Genomic DNA, 14,849 nt, shown 5'->3' on the forward strand with positions numbered 1-14,849 from the left:
TCCTACAAACAGAAGAATATGCAAAAACTCAAACTTAAAGCTTCTCATATAGAAGAAACGCTGTAGTTAACATATAAAATACTGTCTGAATTCATTATGTAAACCAACAATAGAAATCTGAATTTATTACATTATGAACGTCGCCCAGGTTTGAACTAATTCATGCAAATTGCTGCAGTTCTGCAGCGCGTTATGTCCGTCTTTCACCTGCAATTGTGCAGATTTAAATCAGCAGAGCTGATATACATTTATTCTCCTGATGTAATCATTAAACTGTCTGGATCAGACTGAGATTATTAATTATTGAAATATAATCTTTTTTTGGACAGTAATGTTTTGTCACTAACTACAATTAGCAGAAGAGAAATTCCTCTAGAAATAAACATTTTCAGCAGAAAAATTAAAGAAAAATGTTTTCACTTTCTTCTTGGACTTTGACAAAATTTATAAATAAAAAAAAAATTGTCCCTCCACAAGCTCCAAAGCACGCTAATGTTTACTAGCATCAGATCAAGTCATGCTCCGTTTCCTAAAGCTGCCGGTTGAATCTTGTTGGACGACTTCACGGTTTGGTTGCCCACTCTTCACCCGTCAAGTATTTTCATTCTCGGTCTGTTCAGATGCTTTTATGTTCCTGATAGGGTGTAATTTTAAACCCATTAGCCGACTCTTAAAACCACAGAGCTAAACAGGTAATGATGATGATGATGGAGGCATCGGATGTGAAGGACGAGCGGAGAACAAAGACTAACGGAGAGCCAAGATAAAAGCTGGGATGTTGGTGTTTTTATACATCAAAGAAAGTTTTCTATCAGTATATTTAGTCTAGATAAATGAAAAATGCAGTTTTTAAATGATTACTTCTTTTATTTAAGGAAAGAGTTGATCTGTGGAGAAATTTGTTTGCAGAATAACTTTTTATTCAGCCATGAATAAAACATGAGTTACATGAGGAAATTTGATTTAAGTAAGAATAAAAATGCTTCAAAATAAAATTAGTCAAGTAAAATGTAAAAATACGCCTAAAAGTTAATTTTTTCTAAAACGCTTTTGTATTTGAATAAGTGTAACTAACTGATTAAGACATTATTTAGCTGTTGACTCCTTCACAACAAGTGAACTAAATCTACTACAAAACCTTAATAAAAATATTATTAAAGAATTATTCAGAAAGTCCAAAAAACGCAGCAGCTGCAGCCGCATCGGAATATAAAGTGGCAAAAAGATGCTTTGAGACGAGCTCAAATTGACCTCCTTAAACCCACCTTCTACTTTTTAGTGTTTCACATTTAACAGCCATAAAAAGTTCTATATTCTTGATCCAATTTCACCTTTTATTCACATTATTTTGCTGTTAACTTTTACTGTTCTCCGTAAAAAAAAAAAGAGAAACCTGTGCTTTCCACCGAAAAAGAATGTGACATTAAAGTAAAAGTCCTTTTGCCTGGTTTTATTATTTTGTTTTTATATCCACTGATATGCTCTCAGCTTTTATTGAAGCGCTGTCAGGTATAGTTTTACTGCACAGCTTTTTATGAAAGGCCTGCAACTGTCTGAGTCGGATAAATATGGATCTGTTCCCGCAGACTGCTCTGAAATGCTCAGTAAAACAACCATTTAAACCGCATGAGCGGTTATAATTGTTCATATTTATGTGACACAAAGCTGATAACGGTGTTTTCAGGTAAGTATTTCATTAAGAGACGCATAAAAGTAGAATCGCTGTTTAGATAACACAAAGAAAAGAGGAATGATTGCATAAAAGTTGTCTAGCTGATAGAATATGACGGCGGTTGGGTTGGGAACTTTGGCAGGAGAGGAAGCTCATAAACTCTTATATTCTACCTTAAGGTTTGAGTCGTGTTGAGAAATTCAGATCATCGAAATATAACAAAATATAAAGATACTTACTTTTAATTAGGAGAAAGTCATAATAATGCAAGAATGGTATACAAGAACAGAGTTGAAATAATATGACAATAAATGTTAAAATGACCAGAATAAAGTAGTAATTTTATGAACGCCAACAGATAAGAAAAAAAAAATTCTCATTAAAACTTGTTTTTCAAAACATCCTATTGATTAAAATCTTATCTTTTTTTGCTAACATTATAATTATAATGTCATAATTAAGCAAAATTCTCATAGTTTGGACTTAATTGTCCAACTCACGGAAAGGATAAATGAAATAAAAGCAACTTTTTGAAAATAAAGTCATAATTCAATGAGAACTCAATATGAAAAATAACAAAAGAAATCTTATTTGATGTAATTTTAGGACAGATTTTTGGTAAAATTGTGTCTTTTTTTGCTAATATTGAGACTATATTCTCATAATTAAAGAAATGTTCTCATAGCCTGGCACTAGTAATCTGTTCAACTTATAATTGAAATTAAAGCAACTTTATGAAAACACAGTTGCAATATTACCAACCCAAAGTCATAATATTACCATAATAAAGTCGCAATTTTAAAAAAACTCCAAACCGGGAAAAATCTTGTGTTTTAAGTTAGATAATTTGTACCTTTTCATCAATATAAAGGAATTATTTACTTTAAATAAGCTCCTATTTGTTGCTGAAAAGTTACTTTTAAGTTAGTTTTCTTATTTCAGGTTTATTGAGATATTTACATTAGAAAACTAAACCAAAACTACTAATTTTATGTTTTTGCGATGTAGAAATATTTCTGTTCATCACTGATTCTTTCTTTTTAAATGTTTCTCCTTCTTTAAACCAAACTTTCCTCCTCATCATCATCATCCTCTTCCTCTCGTTTCACCTCAAGATGATCACAGCTGACATTTAATCTCTGCGCTTCTCAACGGTGCCGGACTGCGTTAATAACGCATGCATATGGATGAGCCTTCGCCGACTATCAGCGGGACAAAAACTAGAAAACTACTCGATCAGCCTGCCGCCAGAATAACGTAGCGGTGTTTGTGCAGCGCCCTCGCCGGAGCCGCGCTGCTGATTTATGTTCCTCCGCTAATCTTTGCTGCAGATCACGTGTCTGTGGGTGGCCTCGGCGACAGCTTCTATGAGTATCTGCTCAAGGCCTGGCTTATGTCCGACAAGACCGACGAGGAAGGGAAGAAGATGTACTACGATGCCCTGCAGGTGAGGCACAAACACACACACACACACATGCTGAGAGGGCTTTTATTGGATTAGCTGCTCAAGTTAAACAAAGGGCAGGGACTTAAATAAAGCTTCAGGGGTTGGTCAGAAATACTAAATATGTCTTTATCCACAACTTTGGCTTCACTTTACGATGTCAAACTTAATTTGAGGTGATTTTCTGATCTCCTGCTTTAGTTATTATGCTTCCTTGACCAGGTTAGGTTTGCTCTCTGGGTGATGCAAAACAACGTTGCTACATTTTTAGCAAAATCATTGTTAGATGATCAAATTTCAGTCCGATTTTGAGCTGTTTTAGGGCCGCCTGTCACTTTAAATCCAAATAAGCTGCTGCTGGCCACATCCCCTCAACTCGATGTTTACACTCGCACGTGAAAATGGCTGCAAACAAATGCGCAACTATGCAACCGTACATCTTTAAAAAGCAGAAATGGAGCCAACAAGTGGTTTCTGGATGGTAAGTCAACAACTAAACTCTTTTCCAGCAGGCATTGTACAGCTCATACAGTGGGAAACCAGCTGACCAAACTTGCTGGAGCTTGGTTCGTCAGGTAACGGTCCGAACTCCGCTGAGGTTGCTAGGTGACAGGCTGGGCTTCATTGCAGTTAGTCGGTAGTTTGAAACCTCTACTTTTTTACTGCCATGCTTAGCGTCAACATCTCATGAAAATCAAACTTTGTTTCGCTCCAAACCAGCAGACGGACGCGTCTAATTCGCATTTTCAGGTTCATTTTAAATGTTTGCACAAAATCCACACGCGACTTGGACCTGACAAATGGAAACGTAGATCCAATCAATTTGACCTGCATAGCACATTTTAGCAAGAAGGCAGGAAAAAGTGCTTTACATCATAAAACCACAAAATAAGTCTTAAAAACAACATGCAGTCACCAATTGACATCCTGTTTTGTCAAATTCTGTCATAAAAATCATCAATAGATGTTAAATATGTTGGTCAATGCCAGTGGTAATGAGTCGAAAGCAATTTAATGTGTATTGATGCATATATGTTTGGTGGTCAATGTTCTTTAGTTGAAGTTATAGAAGATATATCTCCAGTCTGTGATCAACCAAATGAAACTTTTAGAACCTGGTGGTGTTACATAAACCTCACGTTGAGAGGACGTCTAATTTCCACTTGTTCCCTCTCAGCAGACAGCGTGATGTTTGTTTACAGCTGGTGAAGTGTTGCTGTTTACTCCACAGGGTTTAAATCCCTCATGCAGCCTCTGAGTCATTATAGATGATGCTGAATAATGGCGGACAACAACAGCAAGGTCAGCTGTGAATAATAAAAAGCAGTCATGCTGTGGTATTTACCTTCATCTGCAGACGTTACAGAAATCTGGTTATTTAAATGACCTCACGAAGAGTCGAAGATGGTGAAGCTGATTCATAGGAAGGGGAAAAAATCCTCCTGCACCCAGAGGATTATTTATGTCCTCTATTATAATAAATCATCCAGTTAAGTTGTGGTGATAAACGATGGGTCTCAGCTGGAGAAAGCGGCTGGATGTCCTTCTGTCTCACTGCGGTGCGTTCAAGAGCGAAAATATTGGAGTTAAACATCGACAATGACGAAATCTGGGAGGATTATTGACTACTGATCCAAAACAGTCATCTATTTATGATGAATTGTCGAGTAATTGTCTTTTAGATTAAAATGAATCCCAATCGATTAACTTGGTCCATCCTGCAGATGGCGCCGCTGGTCATTCTTAATCAGAGAAACAAAATGGTGGAGCGGGAAAGAGAAGTGTCGACTTCTCAACCAAATATTAATCTAAGCTAAGTAGGTTAGAAAACCTCAATTTTCTGCTAATATCAGTTGTATTAAACACAACTGATAGAAAATATTAAAATGTAACCATTTTAATTCAGCATATTATGGACAATTTAGCTCTTTGTGTTATGGAAAGACGATCAGCCATTTTGATTGTAGAAAAATGGCCGTTAATCAATTAAACGTTTCCAGTCAATCAACTTTAGATCAACTAAATCATTGGTAACTCGCATCCCTTCTATAAACATTCCTGGATTTGTTGTCAAAAAGAGGCAATCAAAGCAAAGCTGTGGCGAAAACTCAAGTTTTTAAGAAAATGGCTGCTTATCAATTAATCATTAGTTGATAGATAATTGATCAATTGCATCCCTATCATAGAAACAACATTGGATTCACGTTTTCTGATCCTTTTCTTGCTGCCAGGCGATAGAAACCAACCTGATGAGGAAGTCGAGCAGCGGCCTGACCTACATAGCCGAGTGGAAGGGGGGGCTGCTGGAGCACAAGATGGGCCACCTGACGTGTTTCGCCGGCGGCATGATCGCTCTGGGCGCCGACGGGGCCCCGGGCGACAGAACGGGCCACCAGATGGAGCAGGCGGCGGAGATCGCTCGCACCTGCCACGAGTCGTACGCCAGGACAGGTGACTCCAGGACGAGCCTTTGAGTCGTCTGGAAATTTTATGTTTCATAATCATCATTTCAGAATTAACTATAAATAGATTCTAGTCAGATTTTATATGTGATTTAAAGCATTTTGTCTTTTTTTGTTTTGAGTTAATTGATCATTAAATTCTCGTGGATTCAAATATTTTAGTAAAATTATTTTTAAATTCTTCCACGTAGGATTTTTTTTTTTTGTTTCACAACAAAATTGGGACGCCTCCTTTATTTTATGAAGTTTGAATGGAAAAAGCAAATTCTGCTTTTTTGTCCTTTTTATTCCACATCTTCAGTTTAAAATAAAAACAAGACGCTTTATTTAAAAAGACAAATACTTTCCATTTATGAAACAAATCCATTGAAACGATTAATCAAATTAATTGATTATTAAAATAACAACTAATTTAGTCATCAATTAATTGCTAACTGGATAAATGTTTGTCCTGTATCTTTTAATATATTTCTAATATTGTATGAAAATGACAAAGTGGTTAAATAAAAAAACTGATTTTTTTTTTTGTTCGATTAATTGTCAGATAGTTAGTCTCATTTCTACGCTGTTATGATTGAAATTGATTTTATTAGCATTCATTTTTATTCTTTTATCATTGTTTTTGTATTATCTTTATTTTATTAAACATTAGAAAGAAATTAAAATGATGATGATCATATTTTGTTCGATGTTTCAATAAGTTTCTGGAGGATTACAATCTTCAGCAAAATGAAAACAGTTTTATGATGGTGTTCTCTGCGTAAACTAAACGACAGCAGCTATTATATAAATCTAAAGTCTGCTAACGCTGGCTGTCAGGTGATATAAATCCTTGACATAAAGTAAATGAAAGCTGTGATGTGAGTCTTTAACGATGTTGTTTCCTTTCTCCAAAGCGCTGAAGCTCGGTCCGGAGGCGTTCCGCTTCGACGGCGGAGTCGAGGCCATCGCGACCCGACAGAATGAGAAATACTTCATCCTGCGGCCGGAGGTCATCGAGACCTACATGTACATGTGGAGATTCACCCATGACCCCAAATACAGGGAGTGGGGCTGGGAGGCCGTCCAGGTGAAGTAACTTCATTTCTCTCCAAAAGGAACCGTTTGAGCTTTACATCATGTTCGTGTTATTCCCTCATCTGACACCCTTTAAAATAAAACAAACTCATTTAGCTCCCTTTCCGTATGAAGCACATGAGCTGAGGGATATTTTAAGAGTCTGTCTGTTTGCGTCTCATCCAGGCCTTGGAGAAGCACTGCCGACTAGAAGGAGGCTACAGCGGCGTCAGAGACGTCTACGCCTCGTCTCCGAACCACGACGACGTGCAGCAGAGCTTCTACCTGGCCGAAACGCTAAAGTAAGTCCAAACCGAGCAGCGTTCCCTTCGGCCCTGCAGGCCTGACCTGACACAAACTGGAGCTGCCTTTCACTCCAGCTCAGCTTCAGACAGAGGCTCAAGGTTATTTCTTACACACACATGCAAAGATACATGTGTCAAACTCGAGGCCTAGGGGCCAAATCTTGTGGCCCTCAGACGCTAAATTACATCAGTCAGTTCCTCTAGTTAATTGTGGAAATGAACACACAATAAACAGATGCCAGTATTTTTTGTTTTTGTTTTTTGCGGGTCTATAGTTGTGATTTTATTGCAAATGTTCTGCAAAAATGGTTTAAAACATAAATCAACAGACGATATGTTTTGTCTGGTTTAAGTGATGCTACCTCCCTCCTGCAGGGGGCAGTATTTCTTTCTTGAATTCCACTGTTCAAAATGTCATTTTTAACGTAAGTGCAAATATTTCTTAATCTGCTCCACAAAATTAGTCACAAGAAATGACAAAAACATTTCCAAAATCCTGGAAAGATGTTCAAGATTATTTAATTTAAAGAAATACTCATTGAATGCAGAGACACATATTAATATTTTAACAGTTTAATTTGTTTCATCATTAACATTCATAATCTTAATGAAACTAAAATTGAAAATGAGTTTGACTCGCCTGCTTCCTAATGTTTCATTAAAATCCTGAATTTGGAAAAACACAAATCAAACAAATTCATACATCTAATAAAAACTTTTTTTTTCTTAGTCTGAAGTTCAATTGGACTGAACTTTTCTGGTTTTCAGTTACCAAAATTATTTCTATTTACTAAATACCAGAAAATGTGTAAAATATTTTTGTTTTATTCATTCGAGTTATTAATTTTTTTGCTTTTTGGGAAATTAGTGTTTTGTTCTTAGAGCAGTCAAGTGTATTAAATTAAATATTTTTATTTGTCCCTGTGGTATAATGTACAACACAATACTAATAACTGTAATAATAATATCATATAACAATGAATTTAAACTCTTTTTGTTTCTGATCAAAGCCCCAGAGACACAAATCTAAAATCTGGAGAAAGTTCCAGGAATAACGACGAAACAAAAGCTCCTAATTTAGCTTCAGTAATTACAGATATGTCACCCAGATGATGTCTGTTACATAAATCTAAAAAAGTTAATTAGAAAAGGCTCCAAATATTAGAGACAGAAACTCCCCTGCCAGCCGCAGCGTCAAACGTTTTGCTCCAATCGTCTCCAGTTACTTTTGTTTTTACTGGTCAGGTTTTGTGTTTCACAATTTCACACAAACAAATCCAGCATTTAATTTGCTAAATGCTGGATTTGAGGTTTTATGATGCAACACAGAGGAACTTCAGCAACGTGGTATTTAGTGGATGCTAATGCTAAAGTGCTAAGTTTAAATGTTTTTTCTGCAACAGATCAACTGGATATTTGATAGTTGATGAACAGGATCAAATACGCTGTAACACGGTTTACGTTTCATGCGCTAAATGTTTCCAAAGCTGGCGAAAGCACTACCTGACTTAGCGGATTAGCGAATGTTAGCGCTCCAGTCCTTTGGTTTGGAAACTATCTGAAAAAGTTTCTGTTTAATTTGTTTTCCTGCAGGTATCTGTACCTGCTGTTCTCCGACGACGACCACCTGCCGTTCGAACACTGGGTCTTCAACACTGAGGCGCACCCGCTGCCCGTCATCAGGAAGGACAAAACAGACACGCCCAACGAAGTGGAGTAGCCCCCCAGTGACCTCTGACCCTGTATATCTGAGCCTCCTGCTGGTGACAGGTTCCTCCTTGTCGGATTTTGATTTTTTTGTTCTTTTTATGAACTGGATCTGTTCTGGTTTTATCTGATTTGTTTTGGGTTTTTGTTTTATTTTGAATCTTTTTGCAAACACTGATCTCCGGTTGGGTCGGATCCGGAGCAGCTTTGGAATCATGAGAACTTCCTGTTTGGATTGGAAACGGCAGAGATAATCAGCTGCTCTCCCTCTGGTGACATTATTAATCAGGATGTTTGTCGGGTTTAGTTCTTTTCTCTGTGAATTAAAGACGTTTGGGCACAAAAACCCGTCAGCTCTGACTGACAGGGGCGACGAAGCGACACGGTGAGCGGAAAGTCTCCCGGCTCACTTCCTGTTTCCTTTTCGCTGCTTGAGGATCTGTTTGGTTGGACAAACACTGGGATTTCCTTTTTTTATGTTTTCATCGATCTAAATCATGCCTCGTTCAGATCTGGTTTTCTTTGACCAGCTGTTTGATTTGTTCCTCTTTCTCACATTTCCATCAGAGTTTGACCAAAACAGGGATTTAAAAATGGATATTTCTTCCTAACTAGATAGTTTTTGCCTTTTTTTCCCTGTAAAAATTGGTTTGATTTTAGTTTTAATGACTTCAGACTTTAATATTTTTTTAAATCGGTAAAAAAAATAAATAATTTTGATGGATTTTGGAGCAGTTTAAATTGTCAGGGAGCTTTATTTTATTTTATTTTATTTTATTTTTGGCATACATGAAATATCGGAATTGGCCCGATGTTAATACCCGATGTGACGGTGATGCTGCAGAGGATTCTGGGATATTATTTCTAGTTGTTCTTATCAATATCAGCTAAGATTTTGAAATCAGTGCCTCCATTGAGACCCTGAACATTTACGCTGCTGTTCCAGAGTTTACATCCACTCATCTGAATCATTGTAGTTCCTTAAGGCTAATTTAAAGTGTCGAGAAATGTTTCACAATAAATGATAAATAAATAAAAAAAAGACCAGCCCACTGGGAATTGTCCCGATAAACCCAATTAACAGGTGAGCCTGTTTGTTTTCACCTTGTAACTGAGATCTTAATAACCAGCCACTGGGGCCTCGATGGTGCATGTATATATATATGACTCTGTGATTAGAGGAAATCCACGGATCTTACTGTTAGAAAGTCATTGAAGTTGGACAGTTTTTAATCATTTTGTTCTGCAAAATGGTGATTTAAATGTAGTTAAAGTTGGTATCAATGAGTGGATGTAACCTTCCTCTCTTCTTCTCTTCTGTTTTCCGTCAGGCAGGATCTTCTCCTCTGTGAGGAAATGCAGGAACTCAACTTTGCTCTAACAGCTCCACCTTCCATCACATTGAAGCCATACTAACGTAGCGCAGTTTTTACCATTTACGTTGTCGTTTACATCATGATTAATTAATCGTTTTTTTCCCCCGGAACCGCAGAGATGAAGCCAGATTTCATCCAGTTTGGTCTTTAATCTAGTGCCTTCGCTGGTAAAAACAGAGGCGTTGCAGCTCACATGAACACAAAGAAGGGATTTTTTTAGCAAAGACTCTCAGCTTTAAGTGTGTTCCCATCCTTCAGATGAAGATTTAACCAAAAGTGGACATGAATAAAAGGATTACCACTCCTTTCTGAGGAAAATCCATCTGAAGTAGGAGATCAGATGCGTTATTCCCTCTCCAGAGTCATAAGTCTTATTTCCTGGGCTGCAGTGACACCTAGTGGTGGCAGATTGCCGCTGCGCTTCCTGAATCTTGGGCCAAACGACTGCAGACTGTGAAATTAGCTGCATTATAAAGTAATTACCAATCACAATGTGCAAGGCTTGCAGATCTTTCTCTCGTCTTGCCAGATGATGATGTTGGAGGCGGCGGATCCAATTCATCAGCCGAGTTTTAAAGCAGACAGACGGCAGATGGAGAGTCGTTAAAAAAGTTGCGTCACCGCCAGAGATTATTTATCCGAGGTTTATAAAACATCTGTCTGACCTTTAAGTTTGGCCAAAACACAGAAACAAAGTTTAATAATCCAGGCAGGTTTTTCTAGCGCTTAGGAAAATGTTTTGTTGATTTTATTCTCTGATAAAGTACCAGAAATAATCAAATTAAACTGAAATCAACTTATCAGTCAGATTGTTTTGAAATCATGTATGAAATTTCTTCACTTTAAGTTACTGAAACCAACTGGAGTCGATTTAATTATGACCAAGACATCATGACTAAAAAGTGAAAAAAGCAGAGAGCTGCTGCTGGAAAACATTTTTAAAAAAAAAAGATGTTTGAGGTTTGCAGAGATTTTTATTCTCTGAAAAAGTTGAAAAAACAGCAAATTTCAACTGAAGACAAAACAAAAATCTGATTGTTTTTAAAGCGTCTATTAAATTACTTCACTTTCTTTTTCTTAAACTGATTAAATTAAATTCCTGTTTTGATTGAATAGAAAAATCAAACATCAATATAATCTAATTTTTCATTTCGGTGTCAAAAATTAGATTTTCTTTTTTTTTTTCTTTTTTTTTCCAAAGTTTGGGGTCAAATCTCAATAAAAAGCTTTAATTTCCTCTAACAGGAAAATTATCTTAATTAATTTATCTCAAATGAAATATTTTACTCCAAAGAGTTTCCTTTTTAAATCGTTTTCTCTCTGAATAGTTTTTCTGTCTTTTGTTTGTCTGAAAGCTGATTGTGATGATTTATTTCTGGTGGATCACAGGAGATGCGGGTGCTGGGTGCCGACTCCAGGGGGCGCTGTGGGTTCATCAGTAAACAAACCGCAGAAACAGCTGCTTTATAATCTGCAAAATCAAAGAAAAAAAACTGAAGTCGGTTCTTTTTAAAATGTTTTTCAAGTGACAGAAAGACGACAAAACAAAGGATCAGATGGAGCCGAATGAATGTACCATCAAACGTGAAATTATTTTTGCTTTAGTTCACTTATTTGTCTTAAAAAGCACAAAAAGCTGCAGAAGAATGAATTTACTGAGAGGTAGAAACGCAAACATGGGAAACTAAAAATCAAAGGAAGAAAAAAATCTAAAACTTGAATCGTTTCGTTTCAGAAAGAAACGTTTTGCTCACTTGTATTAATTTTAGTTTTTGCTGAATTATTGGATGTAATTCAACTCTGAATCAATGGATTTTTATTTGTGTATGAAGCATTTTCATTTTTTTTACAGCTTTAACATGAAGAATTTACATTAAATACAACTTTTTTTCATGTTTAGTTTAGGTCTTTTGTTCTAATTTCTCAATTTATTTGTGGTGAAATTAAGGATTTAAAAAGATGAGATGCTGCTTTGTCGGTTTGAATTTAACTTTTCTCTTTTTATTCTTTGCAGGAAATGAGATTAGCTGTTCAGATTATAGAGAATTACTGGGTTTAGACTCTTTTAAGGGCTGATCTGCAGCTTTTTATTTTTATTTTTGTGTCCCGCAGCGTTAATCTGGTCCAATTATCACCTTCAGATTTAATTTATTTCCATAAAAATGGTTGGACTTTTTGGTGATTTTTCTTTTTTTTCTGATCATTTTGTGCTTCATTGTTTTTCTGTCACTGACTCGGTCGCCCAAACAGCCGATGATTTAGAGCTTCAAATGTGTGAAAACAGCCTCAGAAATGTAGAAAAACTCACTGAGAATCATTCCATTGCACAGATTATTTTACATTTGTATGCAGTGTTTTAATTCTGTGGGGAAATTTGATTTATTGTGTGAAATATAATTATTGTTGATATGAAATGTAAATATTGCATTGCGGCAGACGAGCCGTTTGGCATTTATATAAAGAATCTTCTGAAGATATGGAATAAAATGATAATATTGAGCAGCAGACTTTTTAATAAACTATATTTGTTACACTTCTATTGTGAATAAAACATCTTCTAATAATTGTTGTTTCCCTTGTTTTTATCAAGCAACCAAAGTCCAAAGAAAACCAGAAATAGGTTTTGTGGCTTTTGTACATTTTGAACAAATTATCTGTATTTTTTTAGCAAATAGAATTTGGAATTCTCAAGATGATGATGTCATTGCTTTGCAAGCTTCTGATTGGTTAACCATCCATACGCCTGTGGATCTATTTGAACAACCTCGATCTTTATGTGACAAAGATGTGGGTAAAAAAAAAAATCATCTGATTATTTTGATAAGAACATTTTTAAAATCAAGATCTGTGCCGACGAGCTGAAATGCACAACATGTCAATAACTTAACGAATTGGTTTTCTGAGCAGGAAATGTGAAACTTGATCTAGTTTCTCCAGTTTTGTCAGCAAATTATTGATGAATTTGTGGAAGGAAACCCAGAACGTTTAACAGAACTCTGTGAAATTCTACCAAATACTGAGGAAACGAAGGGAAGCTTGAATTTAAATGTTGCTAAATCGGCTACATATTCTCTCTCATTGTGGTTTTCAGTGGAAAAAAAATGTCTGTCTTTATTTTCAGGTACATATTTTAGCTGCATCTGCTAAAATCCTCCTAACATTTCATTGTCCTTTGACCTCTGTTAAGGGATTGCTACATGCTACAGCTAACCTTCTAGTGTTCCCCAGCACATGCTGAGAACTGGCTAACTGTTTTAGCTAACGTTACATTATCTATAAATTAGCATTCAAGGTATATTAGTTAAATGTTACAGCTAACTTTACAGAATAATAGCATAAGAGAACTGCTACCTAATTGCTACAGCTATCCAGTGTTCAGGGCTTGTTGGGTACAAGCTATATGCTACAAGTATCTTTCCAGCATCCCTTAGCACATGCAGAGTGTTGGCTAATGCTATAGCTAACATTTCAGTATGTATAAACCAATGTTCATGGTACATTAGCTAAATGCTACAGCTAGCTTTCCAGTTTCAGGGAATTTTGGCTGAATATTCGACCCACGGAGTAGCAAAGCTCTTTGGCTGACTGGAACAAAAACAGTTCATTTCTAAGCATAGTTTACACATTTTGTGTTGGGATCATTGATGTGACCAAAGTTCTTTCGTCCAGGTCCATTTGGTTTGTCCATGTTGGGACAAACTGTCTGCACCTCGATGTGAACTGGAGCCGCAGCGTTTCAGCTGAATCCAGTTCTTGACGGCAGTTCCTTCATTATCGTGTATTTTATACGATAATATCTTTAAATTCCTCTTGATTCACAGATTTTAGCTTGGTATACAATTTAGATTTTTTAGAACTCAAGGTGGATTGGACCCGTGTTGGATCTCATTGTCATTGAAGGAAGTTTAAATATTTGGTTCTTGGTTGTGTGAATTATTTCAACTGAATTAATTGGGAAGTTTGAGCATATTAGAAGGATTTCTAGATCAAAAGAAATCCTTTTGATCTAGATTTCAAAAGGATTTTTCATTTCATACAAATTGCTCTTATTTGTCCAAAATGAAACCTTCATAAATACTGGGGTTCCTAAAACCTGCCACCAGATGGCAGCAGAGGACGATATATGCTCCAGATGATTCCCACTGCTGCAGTTTTAAATCTTAATGCCTCTTTTTGAGATTATTCTCTGCTTGTCATCCCATCACAACCACCACACCATTCCCACCGAAACCACAAGAGTAGAAGAGTCAAAGAAAACGCGTCACACGGATTAACTGGGACAGATTAAAACTATGTGATTTCATTTTGTTTTGTGGGTGTCGGATGTTTTCCCCCCTGCTGAGACGTTGCTCCTCTGCCACCATCATGGCTGGTTGTTGTTCTGAAACCAGGAAATCCCCCAGGAGTTTGCAGCTCCACTTCCTGTTTGAGTCCCACTGGGAGGCGGGACGTCTGACCCACATTCTGGACAGATGTTCCTGCCGCCTGGATGGATCCTTTAGAGTTATTTATGTCTCTGCACAGCGATACTTTTGATGCAACATACTGACGCCAATGTGAAACGGTTCCTAAATGTAACTCTGCTGCTGGAAATAGATTAATTTCAGCACCGTGGACAGAGACAGAACTGCTGGTTTTCTAAAGAATTTTCTTCCATTTTTAACTAATTTTAAAGTTATTTTTAGTCCAGTGTTGCTCAAACAGTTTTGTCTTCGACTGAGATTTCTTTCTACCAAAATTTGAACAATATGAAATCATTTTGGAGACAAAAGGTTCATTTTTGAGACTCCAGGTGGATTTAGTCGAATCAGCTTCGACTAAAACGGG

At 36.6% G+C, this 14,849-nt stretch overlaps 1 protein-coding gene across 1 annotated transcript in view; it reads left to right on the forward strand.

Annotated features, from left to right (window-relative positions):
• The window catches only part of man1a1 (mannosidase, alpha, class 1A, member 1), a 107,630-nt gene extending 95,044 nt beyond the window's left edge, over positions 1 to 12,586 (forward strand). Inside the window, exons 8-12 of the mRNA XM_055054239.1 lie at positions 3,004 to 3,119; positions 5,348 to 5,567; positions 6,475 to 6,647; positions 6,821 to 6,936; positions 8,533 to 12,586. Of these exons, the coding sequence (XP_054910214.1) occupies positions 3,004 to 3,119; positions 5,348 to 5,567; positions 6,475 to 6,647; positions 6,821 to 6,936; positions 8,533 to 8,659 (752 nt within the window). The 3' untranslated portion in view covers positions 8,660 to 12,586. The remainder of the gene's footprint in view (positions 1 to 3,003; positions 3,120 to 5,347; positions 5,568 to 6,474; positions 6,648 to 6,820; positions 6,937 to 8,532) is intronic.
• The last annotated feature ends 2,263 nt before the right edge of the window (positions 12,587 to 14,849 follow it).

Source organism: Poeciliopsis prolifica, unplaced genomic scaffold, assembly GCF_027474105.1.
Source record: "Poeciliopsis prolifica strain line A6 unplaced genomic scaffold, Auburn_PproV2 SCAFFOLD039, whole genome shotgun sequence".
NCBI classification, from domain to species: domain Eukaryota; kingdom Metazoa; phylum Chordata; class Actinopteri; order Cyprinodontiformes; family Poeciliidae; genus Poeciliopsis; species Poeciliopsis prolifica.